Source organism: Phalaenopsis equestris, unplaced genomic scaffold (assembly GCF_001263595.1).
Source record: "Phalaenopsis equestris unplaced genomic scaffold, ASM126359v1 Scaffold000002, whole genome shotgun sequence".
Taxonomy (NCBI): domain Eukaryota; kingdom Viridiplantae; phylum Streptophyta; class Magnoliopsida; order Asparagales; family Orchidaceae; genus Phalaenopsis; species Phalaenopsis equestris.
In genome coordinates this window covers 77,394,383-77,410,863 of record NW_018164444.1, presented here as the reverse complement: position 1 = coordinate 77,410,863, position 16,481 = coordinate 77,394,383, and the positions used below count along the sequence as shown (strand labels likewise).

The following is a 16,481-nucleotide window of genomic DNA, read 5'->3' as shown; positions in this document are numbered from 1 at the left end:
TCTAAAAGCAAAACCTATATATATAAGACCATATTCAATGTGGCCTAAAATTCATTATAATATATATATTTAAGAGGACGAACTTACTGAATTACTGACACATATCTCCCTTGCCTTCTCAATCACTTGATCTGAAATTTTCCACAATTCTGACTCTACTTTGGGAAGAACAGCAGCAACTCCTGCACTCATATATGAAAAAATTAAAAATAAAAATTGAAAAAATAAAAATAAAAAGCCTCATTCCAAAATGATTTTTATCTATGCTACAATAATATAATATTTAAGTATAAATTATTAAAAATATTTTAAAATATAAATTTTTCTTTGAAATTTGTCCACTATTTTCTTTGTTAGAGTGATTTTCTCATTTTATCATGTCAAAACCATTATTTACAATTAGTCGTGCCATATTTAAAATTATTTATAAATATTTTTAAATAATTTGAAGAAAAAAAGTCTCAAATTTTAATTTAATCTGATTTATTTATATTTGTTATTTGTTCAAACAAGCCGCCTCACGAGCTAATGAGTGGAGTCAAGGTATGCTTGAACTCGACTTAAGATTTGTTTAAAGCAGCACGTGTTTATCCAAATAAGTTGCTTATCTGGAAACGCAGACCACGGGATTCGAGTCTCGTTCTGAGTTTAGTGCAAAAAATAAACTGTGTTTTTATGTTAGACAGGAAATGAGCTAAAAACAGAACCCCCCAAATTTAACCCTAAAAAAACAGGGGTAATAAATCACCGGGGCCTCCGAGGCCGATGACCGGAGAAGGGCCGGCGGCAGCGTGCAAGATGAGGAGTTTATAAACATCTGTGAGGGGGCCGCCGCCGTGAGCGCCGGCGAAGAAGTGGCGGAGAGTCCAGTGCAGCGCGTATATGCTGTGCTCGCTATCGTCGAACGCCACCACCATAACCCTTTTCTCTGCATCGCCGGCGATCGCCTCGGCTTTCTCCGCCATCCTTTCTCTTCTCCTTCCTCCTTTCGTTAATGGAGGACGGAGCACTTATATAGATGGAGCTTGTGTGATTAGCCTGATCGAAAGGAAAATGCCAAGCAGTTGATTTCATCCTCAAATGCTTTGTTGCCAAACAGTATAATTTCTGCTTTTTTTTAATAGTACAGTATGAAGAAAAGAGTGATATATATATATATATATATATATATGACCTTATTTATAAATATAACACCTAAAAGTTTTAGATAGAAAAAAACAATGGGTCTTTACTTTAATGCTTTTGGCAGTGTTAAAAAATGGAGCCATTAATGCCACAAAATATCACAAAATTCGGACGCATTCGCACCTATTTCGTCCGGACATAATAAAATTTTTCAAAAAATTGACCTGAATCAACCGCTCAATTAAAACACAATTCAAAAAATTAAAATTAAAATTAAGATGATTAACTTTCGAGTGTTTTTGGGTTGAGGACCGTAGATCGTTTAATTTCTTAGTCGAGTTGATATTGACTCCCAAACTCGATCTTGACAATAATTTAATCCTAAATTGATTTAAAATCTTGAGATTTATTGGCAAAACCCTACTTTCGCTTGAACGTGGCTTGATTGGCTATTTTGTTTTATGTTAAATAGGTTAGTTTGGTTGGATTTGGTTAGTTGGATTGAACACCAATCTGATTTTAGTTTAGACTATTTGGTCTGTTTAATAAATGGGTTAGATTTGGATCATACATATATGATATGAGACATTTTCAGGTTAGACTTGAACCTAAGTGCTTCATTTGATTGCGAACCTTACTCCTCTCCCTCGAGCTTACCTTACTACCCTTGTTCTTAGACTATCATAACTGTTTGATTATTTAGATCATTTATTTTATTAGAGTTGTGACATTTTCATTTCAACACTTTATTCTATATTCTTTTTTCTATAATTTAATACGTTATGTCGGGTCATATTTTCGAACATGATAACAAGAAACCCTAACAAAAAAATAGCATATATTTATGGTCGTTGGAAGTAAACCGGACTATTAATTAATACAAGTAAGCTCTGATAATAGTTTGATTGAAAAGAAACGTTGTTAATCTTTTTTTAAATGCAGGGAAATGCTAATGTGTTATTTTCTTCCTACCTATCTATTTATGGCTTTAATATTGTTTGTTTATGCATTTATTTTAATTTTTTTTGTAACTAATTAAGTTGATTTTGGCATTTGGCAATGCCAATAGACTTGTAGAACCTAAATTTGCTATAACAAAGAAGCAAATTTTGATGTTGATTAATATGTATTATATGGCAAAAAAGGAGTTCAAGCAATTTACCAACAACAAAGGACTTTTTTGCAAGATATGCAAGTTTATTGTATATTCAATTTACTATGTATCTTATTCACTTGCTCTAAAAATAAATGACCTAAAATTCTTATGCATTTACATGTCTAAAACATAAAATTTGACACCTATACATGAAAAAAAATGTAATTCAATCAACAAAGTTAATAACAGTGACAACTATGATATGATATTAAAGATTTGAGGATTATGTATGTAATTATAGAAGTTTAGTCGTTCGATATGTAAATACACAAGAATTGTGCGGTATGTATGTAAATGCCCCCTTTCAACTTTAAGAAGGTCATTATTGCTATTATAAAGAGGCATTTACATACATATCATAACTTCTATTTATTTACTTATCTAACATTAAGAATTTGACGTTTGATATGTAAATACATAATAATTGTGTCGTATGTACGTAAATCCATCTATTATAAAATAGGTCGTATTATTGTTATGCATATGAATCTCCCTATATCTATTCATTTTCGGTGTAAATGTTATGCAATAGTTGTGAGAAGAGACACAAAACTATTCGACAAATAAATATAAATTTCAGATATGTAAATACATAAAAATCATATTCGTATTCTAAAAATATGAAATGGTAATGCTTATCTTATGATAAAGAAAAAGATGATTGAGAGAGACAACATTGATTCAGCAGCATAGCACTATCACTATCATTATAGGCAAAGACCACACCACTTTTGATTGGATTAAATCCTTTTCATATTTTTCTTTACTTAAAGCAAAGAGAAGCATAGTTCAATGAATGAGAGGTTTGAGTGAATTAATTTTCTTAAACTTCTAAATGAATTGTTTTATGATGTTATAACCAAATATTGTAGGCCATTCTAATTGATAATGATTGATGTTTAGTTTCAATATAAATTGTTTTTAAAAAATTTGTTTACTATTTTTGTATAAATCACTTTTAATTAACTCAATGTTTTAAGGTTTTATTTGAAGGGAAATTTACTGGCATATCACACTATTCTTATGTATTTAAAATTTGTTTTTAACAGTTTGTTATTGAAAAAGTTTGTATTTAAAGATGTATTTCACTTTTAAAAGTTAGTAATAGTAATTTTTCACGCCCAATTTTGTTTTTAAAGAGACCGTATTTATATTTAACCAATTTGATACTTCCCTTTCCAAACAATCTCTGCTAACAAAAGAGAGAGAAAGGAAATGTAGGTGTTGGCATCAATTTTTTGATGTAATGAGTGTAGGGTGTCTGCTTGAATGCCTCACGATGAATTACTATTCACTTGTTGTGTCTTGTAGCCTAAGACACATATCTGGGATTTCCTTATACGTGTTTGGGTCATGAAACCAAGGTCAACGATGACTTAGCCTTATCAGGGAGAGTCCACCGTTTGGTGGCATTAATTATGATATGGGACGTGTCTGATGTCCGTTCTAATGTTTGAAGACATTATTTCGGTTATTTGGAGCCTCCCGTGGTCAAAGGAATCCATTGAGCCTTTCCGTGGGCATTTCCAGGAAGATTATTGTTTAGAACGTCATACCTGCACAACATTTTGGAGTGCCCATTGGCACAGAAATCCTTCGATTGAGATCCATAAAGATGTTCATATTTGGACTTATGGTACTATATTTTAATCATATTTAGTCTTTCATAGCTTACGAATAAAAAAAATCCTTCGTCAGATGCTTTCGATATATATCGGGTTTTCTAGGCTAGACCGACGGTTAGGCTCTAACCCTCGGTGTTTAGTTGCTAGTCTTAGCACCTAGGCACTCAAAACAGCCCCCCACAGAGCTTAAAATTGAGCTAACATAAAGTAGGCGCTAGGTCCAACACCTAGGCTCCAGCCCACTGGAAATTAGGCCCACGAAGCTGTCGGAAACATGTAGTTTTCAAACCAAAGAGCCGAAAAGTAGGCTTCAAACCCAATGCCTAAGCACTAGGCCATTGATGCCTATGCACTTGATCCAAGTACAAAATCAACAGCCCAAAACCAAGCTACTGGGAACTCAGAGCTAGGCGCCAGACCTGACGCCCCAACGCCAAGGACATAGCGCCAGGGCGCCAGGGTCGTAGCGCTTAGGTACCAGCCAATTTATGCTCTACTTTTTCTCAAGATTCTGTCCCAGCACCCTACCTTAGGTAGCCGAAAAGGTGGATTTCCCTGCGATATATAAAGATTTGCCTTAGGTATGCAAAGTAGGATCATGATACATCTTTTGGAAGCTTCTAGGAGGAGTGGCAAACCATTTTTTGCAATAAGAGGGGGAAAATTTGGAGGGGCTAGGCTTATGTTGGTTGAGCTCATTTCACCCTTTCTCCTCCTCCTTCTATCGGTTGGCCTAGTCTTCGGTCTTCTTCCTTATAGCTCCTTTTTCCTTTATAGTCCTAAAAAAAAGCTAGGAAGCTGGTTTCCCTTGAGATGAAGAACACTAAGCAAGGTAAGGAGTAGGGCTTGCTCACTACAACTTCTACTTTCTCTATTTGTTGGTCTTCTCCCACAAGAAATCCTCTTCCTCTTCCTCCACCATTTTCTTTGAGTGCATGAGGAGATTTACTTGAAGATGAGCTGTGCTAACGAAGAAGCGAGGCATCAACTCTTCTATGACAAAAGGGAGCTTTTTCACGCTTTAGGGAAGGATTGCTAAAACTTCGCCGAAGCTAAGCACACCGTCAGACTCTCCTCTTAGAGGAGAGCTCCTTCATTTTTTTGGGAAGAAGCAAAGTGAACCTCGTCAGCGCTTCACTGAAACATTGCTGGAGCTTGGACAAGCCCAGAGAACGAGCCCTCAACTTTCACAATGGTGAGAAATCATATAAACTCTTGCAATTTCCTTTGTTAGGGCCTGCAGGCATGGATGTTAGAGGAACTATGTTAGGATTTTGTTTTATGCTTAAGGGAAACCCCATAGGACTAGGAGCTTTGTGTTTCCCCTAAGAATCTAAAAGCAAAACCTACCATTTTCATTTCTGAACCAAAAATCTGAAAGACGGGGTTTGTCTAATCTCGCTGTTTATATCGATGGTTTCATTCAGATAGAGTTTTGAACCTCATCGACTGAGAAAATGAAGACATTCCTTTAGTCTTTGAACTCTTAGTTGTGGAGAATTCTCTTCGCGAGAGATTCCCCACCTTGTGCAGTGCAAATGGAGGTGGGCGTGTTTCGTACAATAAGACAATGATACTTCTGTCCATCGCTCGCCTACCCTAGGATCCTGTGAGATCGTTAGGTTGAGCTTGGCTCTGTCGTCAAATCAATCAATTTTTTATTTCATGCATGCGTATTCGTTTGCATAATGATGAAGGACATACCTATTATTTTTTATTTCATGCATGAAATTGTAGTCTATATTGTATAATAAATGTTCTTTAGTTCAGTTGACAACTGGTTGGTTTTAATTGCCTGAGGTCATCAGTTCAAATCCCTTGGCCATTGAAAAATTTAATTACTTTTACTGCAAGAAGCGACAAGTAGAGCTGCAGAGGCAAACACTAGGAGGTTGACGACGGCCGGAGGTGAAGATCAGCAGGCGGAGGAGGTGGTCGGTGGTCTCTGTCAAAGTTGACCAGAGGTGGCGACAGTTCTTGTGGTGGTGATCGGTGGTCGTGTCCGACAATGATTTTGAATGTAGGGGATGTCAAATGAGAAAGGGTTACACAATTTCTTGAGTTATAATGGTGTGCATAGAAGAGCTCATTGCTCCACGATATGAAGTAAGGGTTCAAATAAGCTGAGTCGGCTTGAGCTATGCTCGTTAACGAGCTCTTGAGTTAATCTTATTGAGCCGCAAGCTCGAGCTCGAGCTCGAGCTCAACTTAAGCTTGTTTATTAAATGAGTTCGAGCTCATCTCGACTTAGCTCATTGGCTCATGAGCATGCTCAATTAGCCTGTCAATAGTCATTTTGATGCATTTTTCGCCGAGCTCTCAATGCCTCCTCCTCTTGCTCTTCTGGCCACCAATAAATTCCTAGCGCGCTCCTGTGAATGTTGAGTTTTTAGTTCAAGCTCGCGAGTCGACTGCTCCATTCGAGCTCGAGCTTACAATTTGTCAAACAAGCCAAGCCCGAGCTTGACATGGCTCAAGCTCGACTCAACTCATTTACACCCAAGTATGGAGCAGTCAGAGCGAGGAATAGTTGTTGGAGTTTCGATGCACCATCTTTGAGATTGTTATGATGTTCATGATGATGTATTGCTTCATAGGAAGCTTTGTAACTATGTAGTGTCAGTAGTTGCTTGGCACGGTGCTTCTTCGTTCTGTAACACAAGTCTTCACTCTGTTAGAAGCATCACTTCAATGAGTAGAGGGAGTCGATGGTGGTTGACAGTGACCTGTAGGTAGTGGTCAACGGTGGTTTGTGGTTGTAGAAGCGGGAGGTATTCCCCTGATATGCGGTGCAAAAATAATGTTGTACTTCAGCTCCTCTAAGTTTCAGTTTTCTTCTAGCTCAATGTCTCGGTCCCCTCTCAAGAAAGGGATGTGACTCTATTTATAAGATATGAGATATATCTCTTTATAAATAAAGAAGAAATTCAAACAACTCCATCGGACGACCCAAAGAGATTCCTCTGATCAGACGATGTTCGGTGAACATTTTAGTGCCTTAATAAAGTCAAAATTAACTGATCTTTAGCTCTTTGGATTTGTCTCGCCGAGACCCTTCCAATTATTCACTAAAAACTTATAAATGCGGTTTAATGACTTGATCTTCGCTTTATTGTCTCAGATTGGACCAACAATAGTATATTGAGTCCGTCTCGTCAAGCCGATTAGTTTGACCATAAATTTGCTGAAATCGAAGTTCCAGTTGATTCTTAATTCAAGTTTGCATATATATTTTTTTTAATTTAAAAAGGTTATATCAAAGTTCATGTTATACAACACAGAAGATGATGAAAATTTATTGATGACACATTTGGACTCATCAATTTGTTTGATAATTTTTATGTAACTACCATTGAAATTTTCATATCTGTCTAAACTAATCAACGGTTATTTGTATGACTATTTTTTTACGAATATAATTGACTAATTTACAATGAAGCCCATTCATTGCTAAAAAGGACCAAAAAGAAAAAGAAAAAACTAAAATATTTAATAAAGAAATTTAAATATATAAGAATAAGTTAAATGAGAATCTACAAGAGTTGAAAGGTAATTACCGGGAATAATATTTATTAAATATTTTTAAGGGTAATTTACAAAAATTATTAGCAGTTTAATAGTAAAAAATAATAAATATTTTAAAAAATAACAAATATTTTAAAAATTAATAAATTTTTTTTAAATAATAACAGTATTTTCTTAAAGCATTGAAAATATGATTAGATGGGTGTTTCAAGTATCATAATAAATCATAAAATAGTTTTATAATATATAGGAATTTAACAAAATTTTTTTTTTATATATTTATATGTCTGAAATATAATATTTTATATTTATATTTACGCCCCTCAAACTTTTAATACCATATAAAAATATGATTATTATTTACCTTTTATAAGTGAAATATGATTTTTATGTATAGGTTTATGGAGTTAAAATATTATAAATATATAATTGTGATGGCTCATATAATATATTTTATTATAAATTAAATTTTTTTTTAATTTAAAATTATTCCGTTAGAAAGGTATCACTTTGTGAGTGGGTGACCGGCCGGCATTTACCCGTGAATGGAACCCATAAATCCATTAATACCGTTCATTTCCAAGTGATATATATATATATATATATATATATATATATATATGTGTGTGTGTGTGTGTGTGTGTGTTTATTTATTTACCTTGATGTCACTCTTAAACAAAATAAAAATAAAATAAAAAAATGAAGAAAAACAACCATTCACACGGACCTCATGTATTTAATAAGGAAACTTTTAAAATGGAATAATAAATACGCTTTTTGGCATATTTTCCCTTGAGTTAGCTTGTGCTTATTCAGCTAAGCAGTTTATCCTGAACACGACCCACGGGTGGTTAGCCGAGTTCGATCAGCGACCTGCGTTTGGTGTAAAAACCCAGCCACATTTTCGGATAAGCTGCCGAAACCTGTATTTCAAGCGGTGAGACGACGTTTTGAAAACGCTGCCCGCACTTATAAGCTGTCCCAAACAGTCCCTTAGTCTTTTCTATTAATGTAGTAGCTAATCAGAGCTTTTAAGTTATATATGAGTGTCTACTTTTACATTTAATACTTTTATTTTATCGCAATTATCACTTTCAAGAAGTAAGAGAATTGAGAAACTAAAACAGATATACTAAATAAGTGTGTATGTATCTCAAGTAAATCCAATGGATAATAAGTACAAAGAAGTACAAATAAGGAGGGCCAATAAGCAAAACATTAAGGACCCACAAATAAAAAATCAAGAGCTCACAGCCAGAAGACCAAATGTCTGTCATTAGAAGACTAAGGGTCTAGTACCAGAAGAGTAAGCATTTGCGAGCAGAATATTGAAAGACCTGTCTGACCAGGTGCACCCCTTTTAGCCGAGGTTGAGGATCGACCAAGCAAAGGTCGTCCGAATGAAAGCCTATTGAGCCGAGTTGGGGGCATCGACTCACCTCCTGTTATAACTTTTTCAAGGGAAGAATACAGCATCACCAACCATCTCATAGATGCCCCTAGGAACCCTCATCTTGGGCCAAGAAACAACCATCACATAACTACACAAAACCCAAAGGATCGCCTCATCAAGGAGTAAGCTACTTTTCAGATTATGGTGATTCACCCTAACCGATAGTCTAGCCTCTTTCTTTGTCTACAGGAGTTCCTTATCCAAGGATCAACTGTCGGCAATCAAAATGGCGCAGTCGACTGATGGAACCAAATTAATCGAGTCAAGTCTCATGATCATCAAGGATCAACCAATAAGCCCAATTCAATACAGTCAGATGAATTAGCCTTGTCTAACCAGGGCCGACTAAGCTCAGCCGGCCGAATCAGAGGACAAGCGAACAGAAGGCATATATGCGTAGAATACCTAAAATATCTTGTAACGCCCCCCATTAAAGTAGGAGCAAATATGAAATATCATATATTGTACTTCCCTTTTACAGGGGATCATTTTCTTAGAAAGAACTAATCAAGAATTTAGATTACTGTTCATTGTTGTGCACCTCTTTTTGTCTCTCTCTCCTTTCTTCTATCTTACATTTTATTCTTTCGTTGTGATTCACAAACAAATTAAGATTTAATAATATATATGATTATTTAAATAATATGAATGAAAATATTAGATTTAGTAATCATTAATATAAAACGGTAGAAAAATGCATTGACCTGTTATAGAGAAAATAAATTATTTTTCAAGCATATACAAGGCTGAAAAGATGAACTCATTCTAAAAAATAGGATTGTTCTCTAAAATTGCCTACATACTCTCCTTCTAACTTTCACTTTTCCAATTCAGATTCAACCATTAAGATCAACATTGTTTTAGTCTCAAATTTTGCAGCCCAACCAAAGGAGTTTAGAAAACTTATTGCAAGTTAAATAAAATTTTTATAAATTATTAAACAAATTATCTACATAATTACATTAACGAGATAATTTTTTAACCTATATTTTGTTCATTTCTACTTTTAATAACAAAGTAATGAGGTTTAGAATGATGAATGAATCAATTGTGATTCTTGACAAGTAGATTTTTTTTTTTTGGAAAAGGGGAGCTTATAGACTAATAAATGAAATTCGAACTTGTGACATCATAGTGAGAAACTACATTGTTGAATCATTTTAGGATGCAGGGTCTCCTATCACTTGTGAGTACATACAAGCCGATAAAGTCCTTATTATGTGGAAGAGAGGTGGATACAAGAATTGAGAGAAGGTCTCAAGGACTGTGTATTGAACTTGAACCTACCATAAACCATAAAAACAGCTAGGGGAGGTTTTCCAGGTTACAGTATTGAGTTCAGGAAAGATCTAGGATTTTCCTTCTCTCATCTTTAATTTCCTTCTATACATAAAATAAAAAATAATAAAAAATACATTTAGTACAACGTGACACTCATTTATGGCATATTGATGAAAGTATTGTGACGTGAACATTGAGCAACAATTTTAAAGAAGAATGGACATGCATCCTTGCTAGCAATGATGAACATTTCTATTAGTTGTCCCTTGACAAAAAGAAAATATGTTGAGATTTTCATACTTATTTTATATTGTTTTTTATGATATTGCACTTTAAAGAAATGTATTTTTGATGTTTTGTTGCAGGAATGATGAATTAGGGTCATTGGAGCAAAAAGATGCAAAAATGATCGAATTTGGAGCGAAAATGACCAAAATGTGAAGAATTGAACTAGGGCGCCGACGGCGAGAATTTCCCGAGACTCCAGAATTCGCGGCGCCCGCGGACGCACCGACAGCCCCCTCAAGCCCGCCGACGGCGAGCTCGGCGGTTATGTCCAACCAGGCATTGGATGAGGACGAATTTTGGAGGGGTGCTTAGGCAACGCTTGGGAAAACTCATCCACATCTTTAAAGAGAAGACTTTTGTCGAAAATAATAGAGAGAGGAAAGAAGGAGACTAAAAATTGAAGGTTGAAAAAAGTGTAGAGAGTCTAAATTGTGAAGAATTCTTCGAGAGATTGTAAGAGTGGAGGGAAAGTGAGAGATTTCTTCCCCCTTGCTGCTTTGAAGAGGAATTTTGTGTGCTGTAAAGAAAGGAAGAGATTCAGAGGAACTTCGAGGAGTTTTCTTGGGGATAAATTAGAGATAAGTTTATTTGTTGTTGTAGTTGTATGACTTTGATTTTATATATGAATTCCGAGTTTTGTTGTGTTTTCTCCATGAGATCTGAGTAGTTTTCTCTGTCTTTCTTCTTGTCTTGAGATTTGTGAAATGGTGATTTGAATTGGTGAAGCCATGAAAATGTTTAAAAAATTGTGATGATTTTTTCACTTCGATCTTAATTTACTTTCAATATGGTCAATTAATTTGTTAAAATATGTTAAGTTTTATAACTAAAGTGAATATTATATCCAAGATTCAGGGAGGTCGAAATCATCGAAAGTTGGGTGCAAATAAATAGGGAAATAAAATTATCGGGCGTAGAATTAGAGATTTTAGAGTGACAGACTAAAATCCTCAATTTAGTCCTATCGTTTGGGTGCTGAAGTGTAGATGTTAGCCCTCAGGCGAGGGGAACGTGGGAGCTCCGAAGTGAGAGCCGATATCTTCCCAGCCTAGTCGTAGATTCAGTAAACAAGCGTAAGATTAGTCAATGTTCTTTATGTCTGGACCAAATGGTAAATAATAGGTATGCTCCTATTTGACACAATACAAATTGAACTGATTCACTTTATCCATTCACTATAATTTCTTGACAATGAGAAGGATGTTTTTTTATATATTGAATATCACATTAAAAACCTCATTACTATAATTATTTATTTAAGAGTCATTAAAAATTACATATTTATTTCAATTGTCTATTAGTGACAGATAAATAAATTGAATTCTATTGTTGCGGTTGAGTATTGTTTTTTCTAAAGTCTTAGTTCGTAGTTTCTAATATTACTCCCTGTGGGATCGATATCTAGAACTCCATTAGAGCCCTATATTACTTGAGCGATACACATACTTGCGTTGATAAGTGTGACTTTACAATTATTGAATATTTTATACATCTATCTTTATCAAATCTATAACTGTTATTAAGTTTTGGTACAGTTGCTGAGGAATTAAATCTTTTAGCAGCAATATTAAATACTTATATTTTTAAGCATATATAAAGTCGTTGTCATCCCTCTCTATGTGGAGTAAGTCACTTTCATGGAAAAGATGAAATTCAACCACTATGACATGTGGGCTTAGTTCAGTCACTTCAACAGATGGGCTCAATTCAATCGCTTTTACAGATGGGCCCATTTTACCCACTTTGACATGTTGGCTTAGTTCAACAAATTTAGTAAATGGACTCAGTTTGGCATATTAGTTTTCATATAAGTAAACACATAAAAATCATGCATTTTAGTATACAGCTGTAATTGTGTATACATTTAGTTCCCTAATTCTCTTGATTCTTTGATCATATTATGTGATAAGAATGAGAGAATGCAGATTTTTGACAACTTACAGTTTTGTGGGTTCTTCACTTTGTTAAACATAATGACATGAAACAGAGATCTTCAGTGTGAGAACTTAATAAGATTTAGAAATGGACCTTTCTGACCCAGAGACACTTCAGTTTTTCCCATGAGAAATTAGATTGTTCCTACTCATTAATGAACCAAAAATGGCTTCCAATATAGTTAATGCTCCTCTATTTAAAAAGGGCTGCAAATTGTATGAAATAACAATTATACCCTAACCATTTTTAGTCAGTCAGATCCCAATTGATAGGCTTCATGTCGTGTGATCGTTCAATATCATGTGAATCATTCTCTTGTCGGTCGACCATTACCTTGGTGATCTCGAAGTCGGTCAATCTCTGGTTTGATCGGTCTTTGGATTAGCTTACCTTTGTTTGACATCTTGATCGATATTCAATCTTTGGTTTGACTACCCTATGAATTTCTTTATTTATTCTAATAGAGCTCTAACTGATGTCATGTTCTCCGCTCTATGTCATTCGATCCGTAAAAAAATAGGTCAATGGTATTTTGATAGTACATATTTTATTTTTTCAATTCTCTCATACATTAGTTGGCTATGATGCAATAAGAACCAGAGAGTTAAATATAATAAATGGTTAATTATCATGAAACGACTCTAAATATTGATAATCTTATAATTTATGTGATATTGAATGTTATAATTAGGACATATGAGTCTTTCTAAGCTTGCCCAACTCGTGTTATTTTTCGCTACTATGCACAAACTTTTGCTCTTCATTTCTTTGTTGCTTGCTCTTCTGCACCAAAAGAGATTGCGATGAAAAGATTTATAAAGTCTATAATTGATATCCCAAACAAGCTCTTGATTTGGGTGACACTCTAAGAAGCTAGAGGCATAAAGCTTTGTGAAGTTAAGAAAAAGAAGAAGGAAATGGTGAATAGAAATATATTTTTGTCATTTGGTCAGATGGGATCTTCTAGAGTGGCCCAGAAAGTTGTTGAACTAGTCTACGTGATCGAAGGCCTATCCTCTGGCTCGTTGGAAGTTAAAACCTTCAAACAAGCTCATGGGTCTATTCATCATCACATAAAGCTCATTCAAATAAGCTAATGGTGTTTGAGATGTTAAGAAGTGTAGGTATTCTAAGTTCCCAACTAGTTATTGGCTTCCCTTGTACTGCTTAACCTTTTGTTTTCATGATATTATAGTCGAACCAGATTAACCTAGTTCAAGATTTCACCGTGTTAGCAAGAGATGAGAAATAAGTGGTGAAAGGAGACGATATGCTTGGTAGCAAGGATGTGGAACTTGATTTCCCGAAGATATTCTCCTCTAGAGGTATGTAAAAATAATAATGATTGGATTCTGGCAAATCATAAGATGTCGGCTCACCATCTGGATGAGATTGAATGTTCTTTCACGTGTGAGGCTAACATACACCAAAGTTTGGAAATTAGTGCCTTATTGTCTCACTTAATCAGTCTGGCAGTGGAGGTTATCATGATGAAACAAATGACGACTAATCTCTATTGAGAACTCATAGAACTACAAGAGGAGGTTCAAATCTCTCAAGCTCAGTCTGATTTTAGATATGAGGCAAATTTTTAGTTTGGTGACTGCTTCATATGGGTCATAACTTGGATGAGGTTGCTTTTCACCCCTATATAGGCTATTTTGTTTCGTCAAATTGAGTTGGAGTGAAAGCTCATTGTAATAGTTTTTTTGTAATGAAAAATAAATTTCATTTGACTTTTTTGTTTTATGTCATTGCTTCTTATCAATTAATTTCTAGAACTCATATTTATTTTTAATTGCCCTTCCTACGATGGTTAGGATTCTACCTAACCCTATAAAAAAGGGCTATGATGATGCCATATACACATTCTTTATCATTTTCTTCCGCAACTCTTAGTTATCTCTAGCTCGTGACATAGCTCCTCATCACAACTCTTTGATGGACTTAATGGTTACTAGCCTTTCTGACTTGTCAAAGATGACCAAGGATGAGATTGTTGAATATCAAAAGAATTGCATCTTCAATCCTTATGTTTGTCTCCTCACAATCAGTCAGGATGAGAGGGCGAACACCCTTAATGAGAACGAGCTTGTAGGGATGAACTTTGGCTTGGTCTCTGACTTCTGTTATGTCAGAAATTGTGCTACATATTTGAATACAACGGGTCACCCAGACATAGGTGATGTCAAGTTCCATCATTTGCTTGATGACCTTTGTGGACTTTTCCAGTAAGGTAGAGATTTTTATGTCAATGAAACTTTTCAACTACTTTTTTGCCTTAAAAAATTGTCTTGGAGGATATATTCACACTCTTGTATTTGGGTCAATTTCATTTTTGAGGTCTTAAAAATAAGGTAAAGGATTCAAATTTTGCTTCAGGATTTCATCAAAGTTAGAGCTAAAGGCTGATAAGGTTGAGGGGAAGATAGTGTTTGCCCGACATTATCTTGCGGCCCCAGTGGTTGATAGGGTGTTAGCCCAAGGAGTTTACAACAAGATGATTGATGTTAATTGGATGGTCTCCGATGCCACTCAAGCCGAACGAGAGAAGAGGGAAGCGGCCTTAGATATTGAGAAATCCAAAAAGAAGCCAACTGATAACTTTCCAGGTATAGATCTTATTCAATTTTGCTATCTACCATTATCATCCAAAAGATGGATACAGATGAACTAATTCTTATAGGGAGGTCGAAGTACCGTCAAAATATGATGTATGCACCTATAGTACTTACCCGAGAAGGCATTGTGGAGCCCACCCAAAGGTAATTTTGATCATCACGAAGAAGAGGTTCAAGCGATTTTCTAGAGGTAATGCTGCTTAGCGCACATCTCTCAAGTGAGGGCTTTATATCCTTAAAAATATGGAACTCTGCTAGTTAGGCCGTCAAAAAAGTTCGATGTTCACAAACAACTCATTTTCAGCTCATTAAATGACTCATGTTTGATTAATTTACTAAGTAAGCGAGTTGAACACAAATAATTTTGTTGAGCTCAATTTATAAAAGAGCCAAACACGACAAAAAAATTTTGTTTGTGTTTGACTTGTCTTGTCTCGAAATAATTTAGTAATTAAATAATAATAATAATTTTTTAGATTAAAGATTAGTATGTATTTTAAAATGCTAAATTTTATTATTTTTTAAAAATTTGTTTAGGAGTTATAATTATAAAAAAAAAAGTTCAGGTATTTGATATGTATATAGTTATGATTTGGGTGGTATGTATGTAATTGGGCCTAAAAATAGAGCTGTGTCTGCTTAAGGTATAGATACTTAAATACATAAGAGTTGGCAGATATGCATGTAAATGCCCCTATAAAGTTATATATATAAAAAAAGATCCCAATAAGCCTGTTGACTCCCTCCGTGTACGCTGAGTGCTCCCTACCTCTAGTATAGAGTTTGTCCCACATCAAATAAATAAATAAATAAATAAATAAATAAATAAATAAATAAATAAATAAATAATCTTCTCATTCCAGTATAAATAGAAAATATGAAGCACCCCACCTTTAGATCTTGAGATATTCTAATAAAAAATATCAGACAAACAACTCGAATTTATTTCGAGCCGAACATGAGCCAATTCGAATTAAATCAAATCAAACATGAACATGCTAATTTCGAGTTGTTTTGAAAATGAGTAGCCCGAAAAAAATAAAATTTGAATGAGCAGAACACAAACAAACATTGAGCTCGCTCAAACTTGACTCATTTGCAGCTCTATTGCCAGCCAGTCCTTACTCATTGATGAGGAGTGTGAAACACATTCAGTAGATTGAAGCTTAAATCTTTAACATCGAGTCGCCTTTTCGTGTAGTGGTGAAATTTTGAAAGAAATTTCAAATTTAAGTGTGCTTGTCCTGAAGCACTTCTACGATGGGTGACATTTTAGGAAGTTGCACCAACGGGACAAACCCGTGAAACCATTAGGCCAAAGAGGACAATACTTTGATGAGTGAGAGTTTGAGATATCACAAATTCTATCAAAAATATTACACAAACTGAATACATAACAAAGTGCTACACCATGAGAGTCACCTCTGGAATCCAAGATGGGATAAAGTACTACATTGTGGGAGCCACATGTT

At 34.8% G+C, this 16,481-nt stretch overlaps 1 protein-coding gene across 2 annotated transcripts in view; it reads right to left on the bottom strand.

Moving 5' to 3' along the window:
- Window positions 1–1,112, bottom strand: part of LOC110036308 (universal stress protein Slr1101-like) — a 2,606-nt gene extending 1,494 nt beyond the window's left edge. For both annotated transcript variants that reach the window (XM_020740717.1, XM_020740726.1), the window contains exons 1-2: window positions 749–1,112; window positions 88–182 (exon numbers count right to left, since the gene is read on the bottom strand). In XM_020740717.1, the coding sequence (XP_020596376.1) occupies window positions 88–182; window positions 749–965 (312 nt within the window). In that variant the 5' untranslated portion in view covers window positions 966–1,112. The remainder of the gene's footprint in view (window positions 1–87; window positions 183–748) is intronic.
- Between the last annotated feature and the right edge of the window lie 15,369 nt (window positions 1,113–16,481).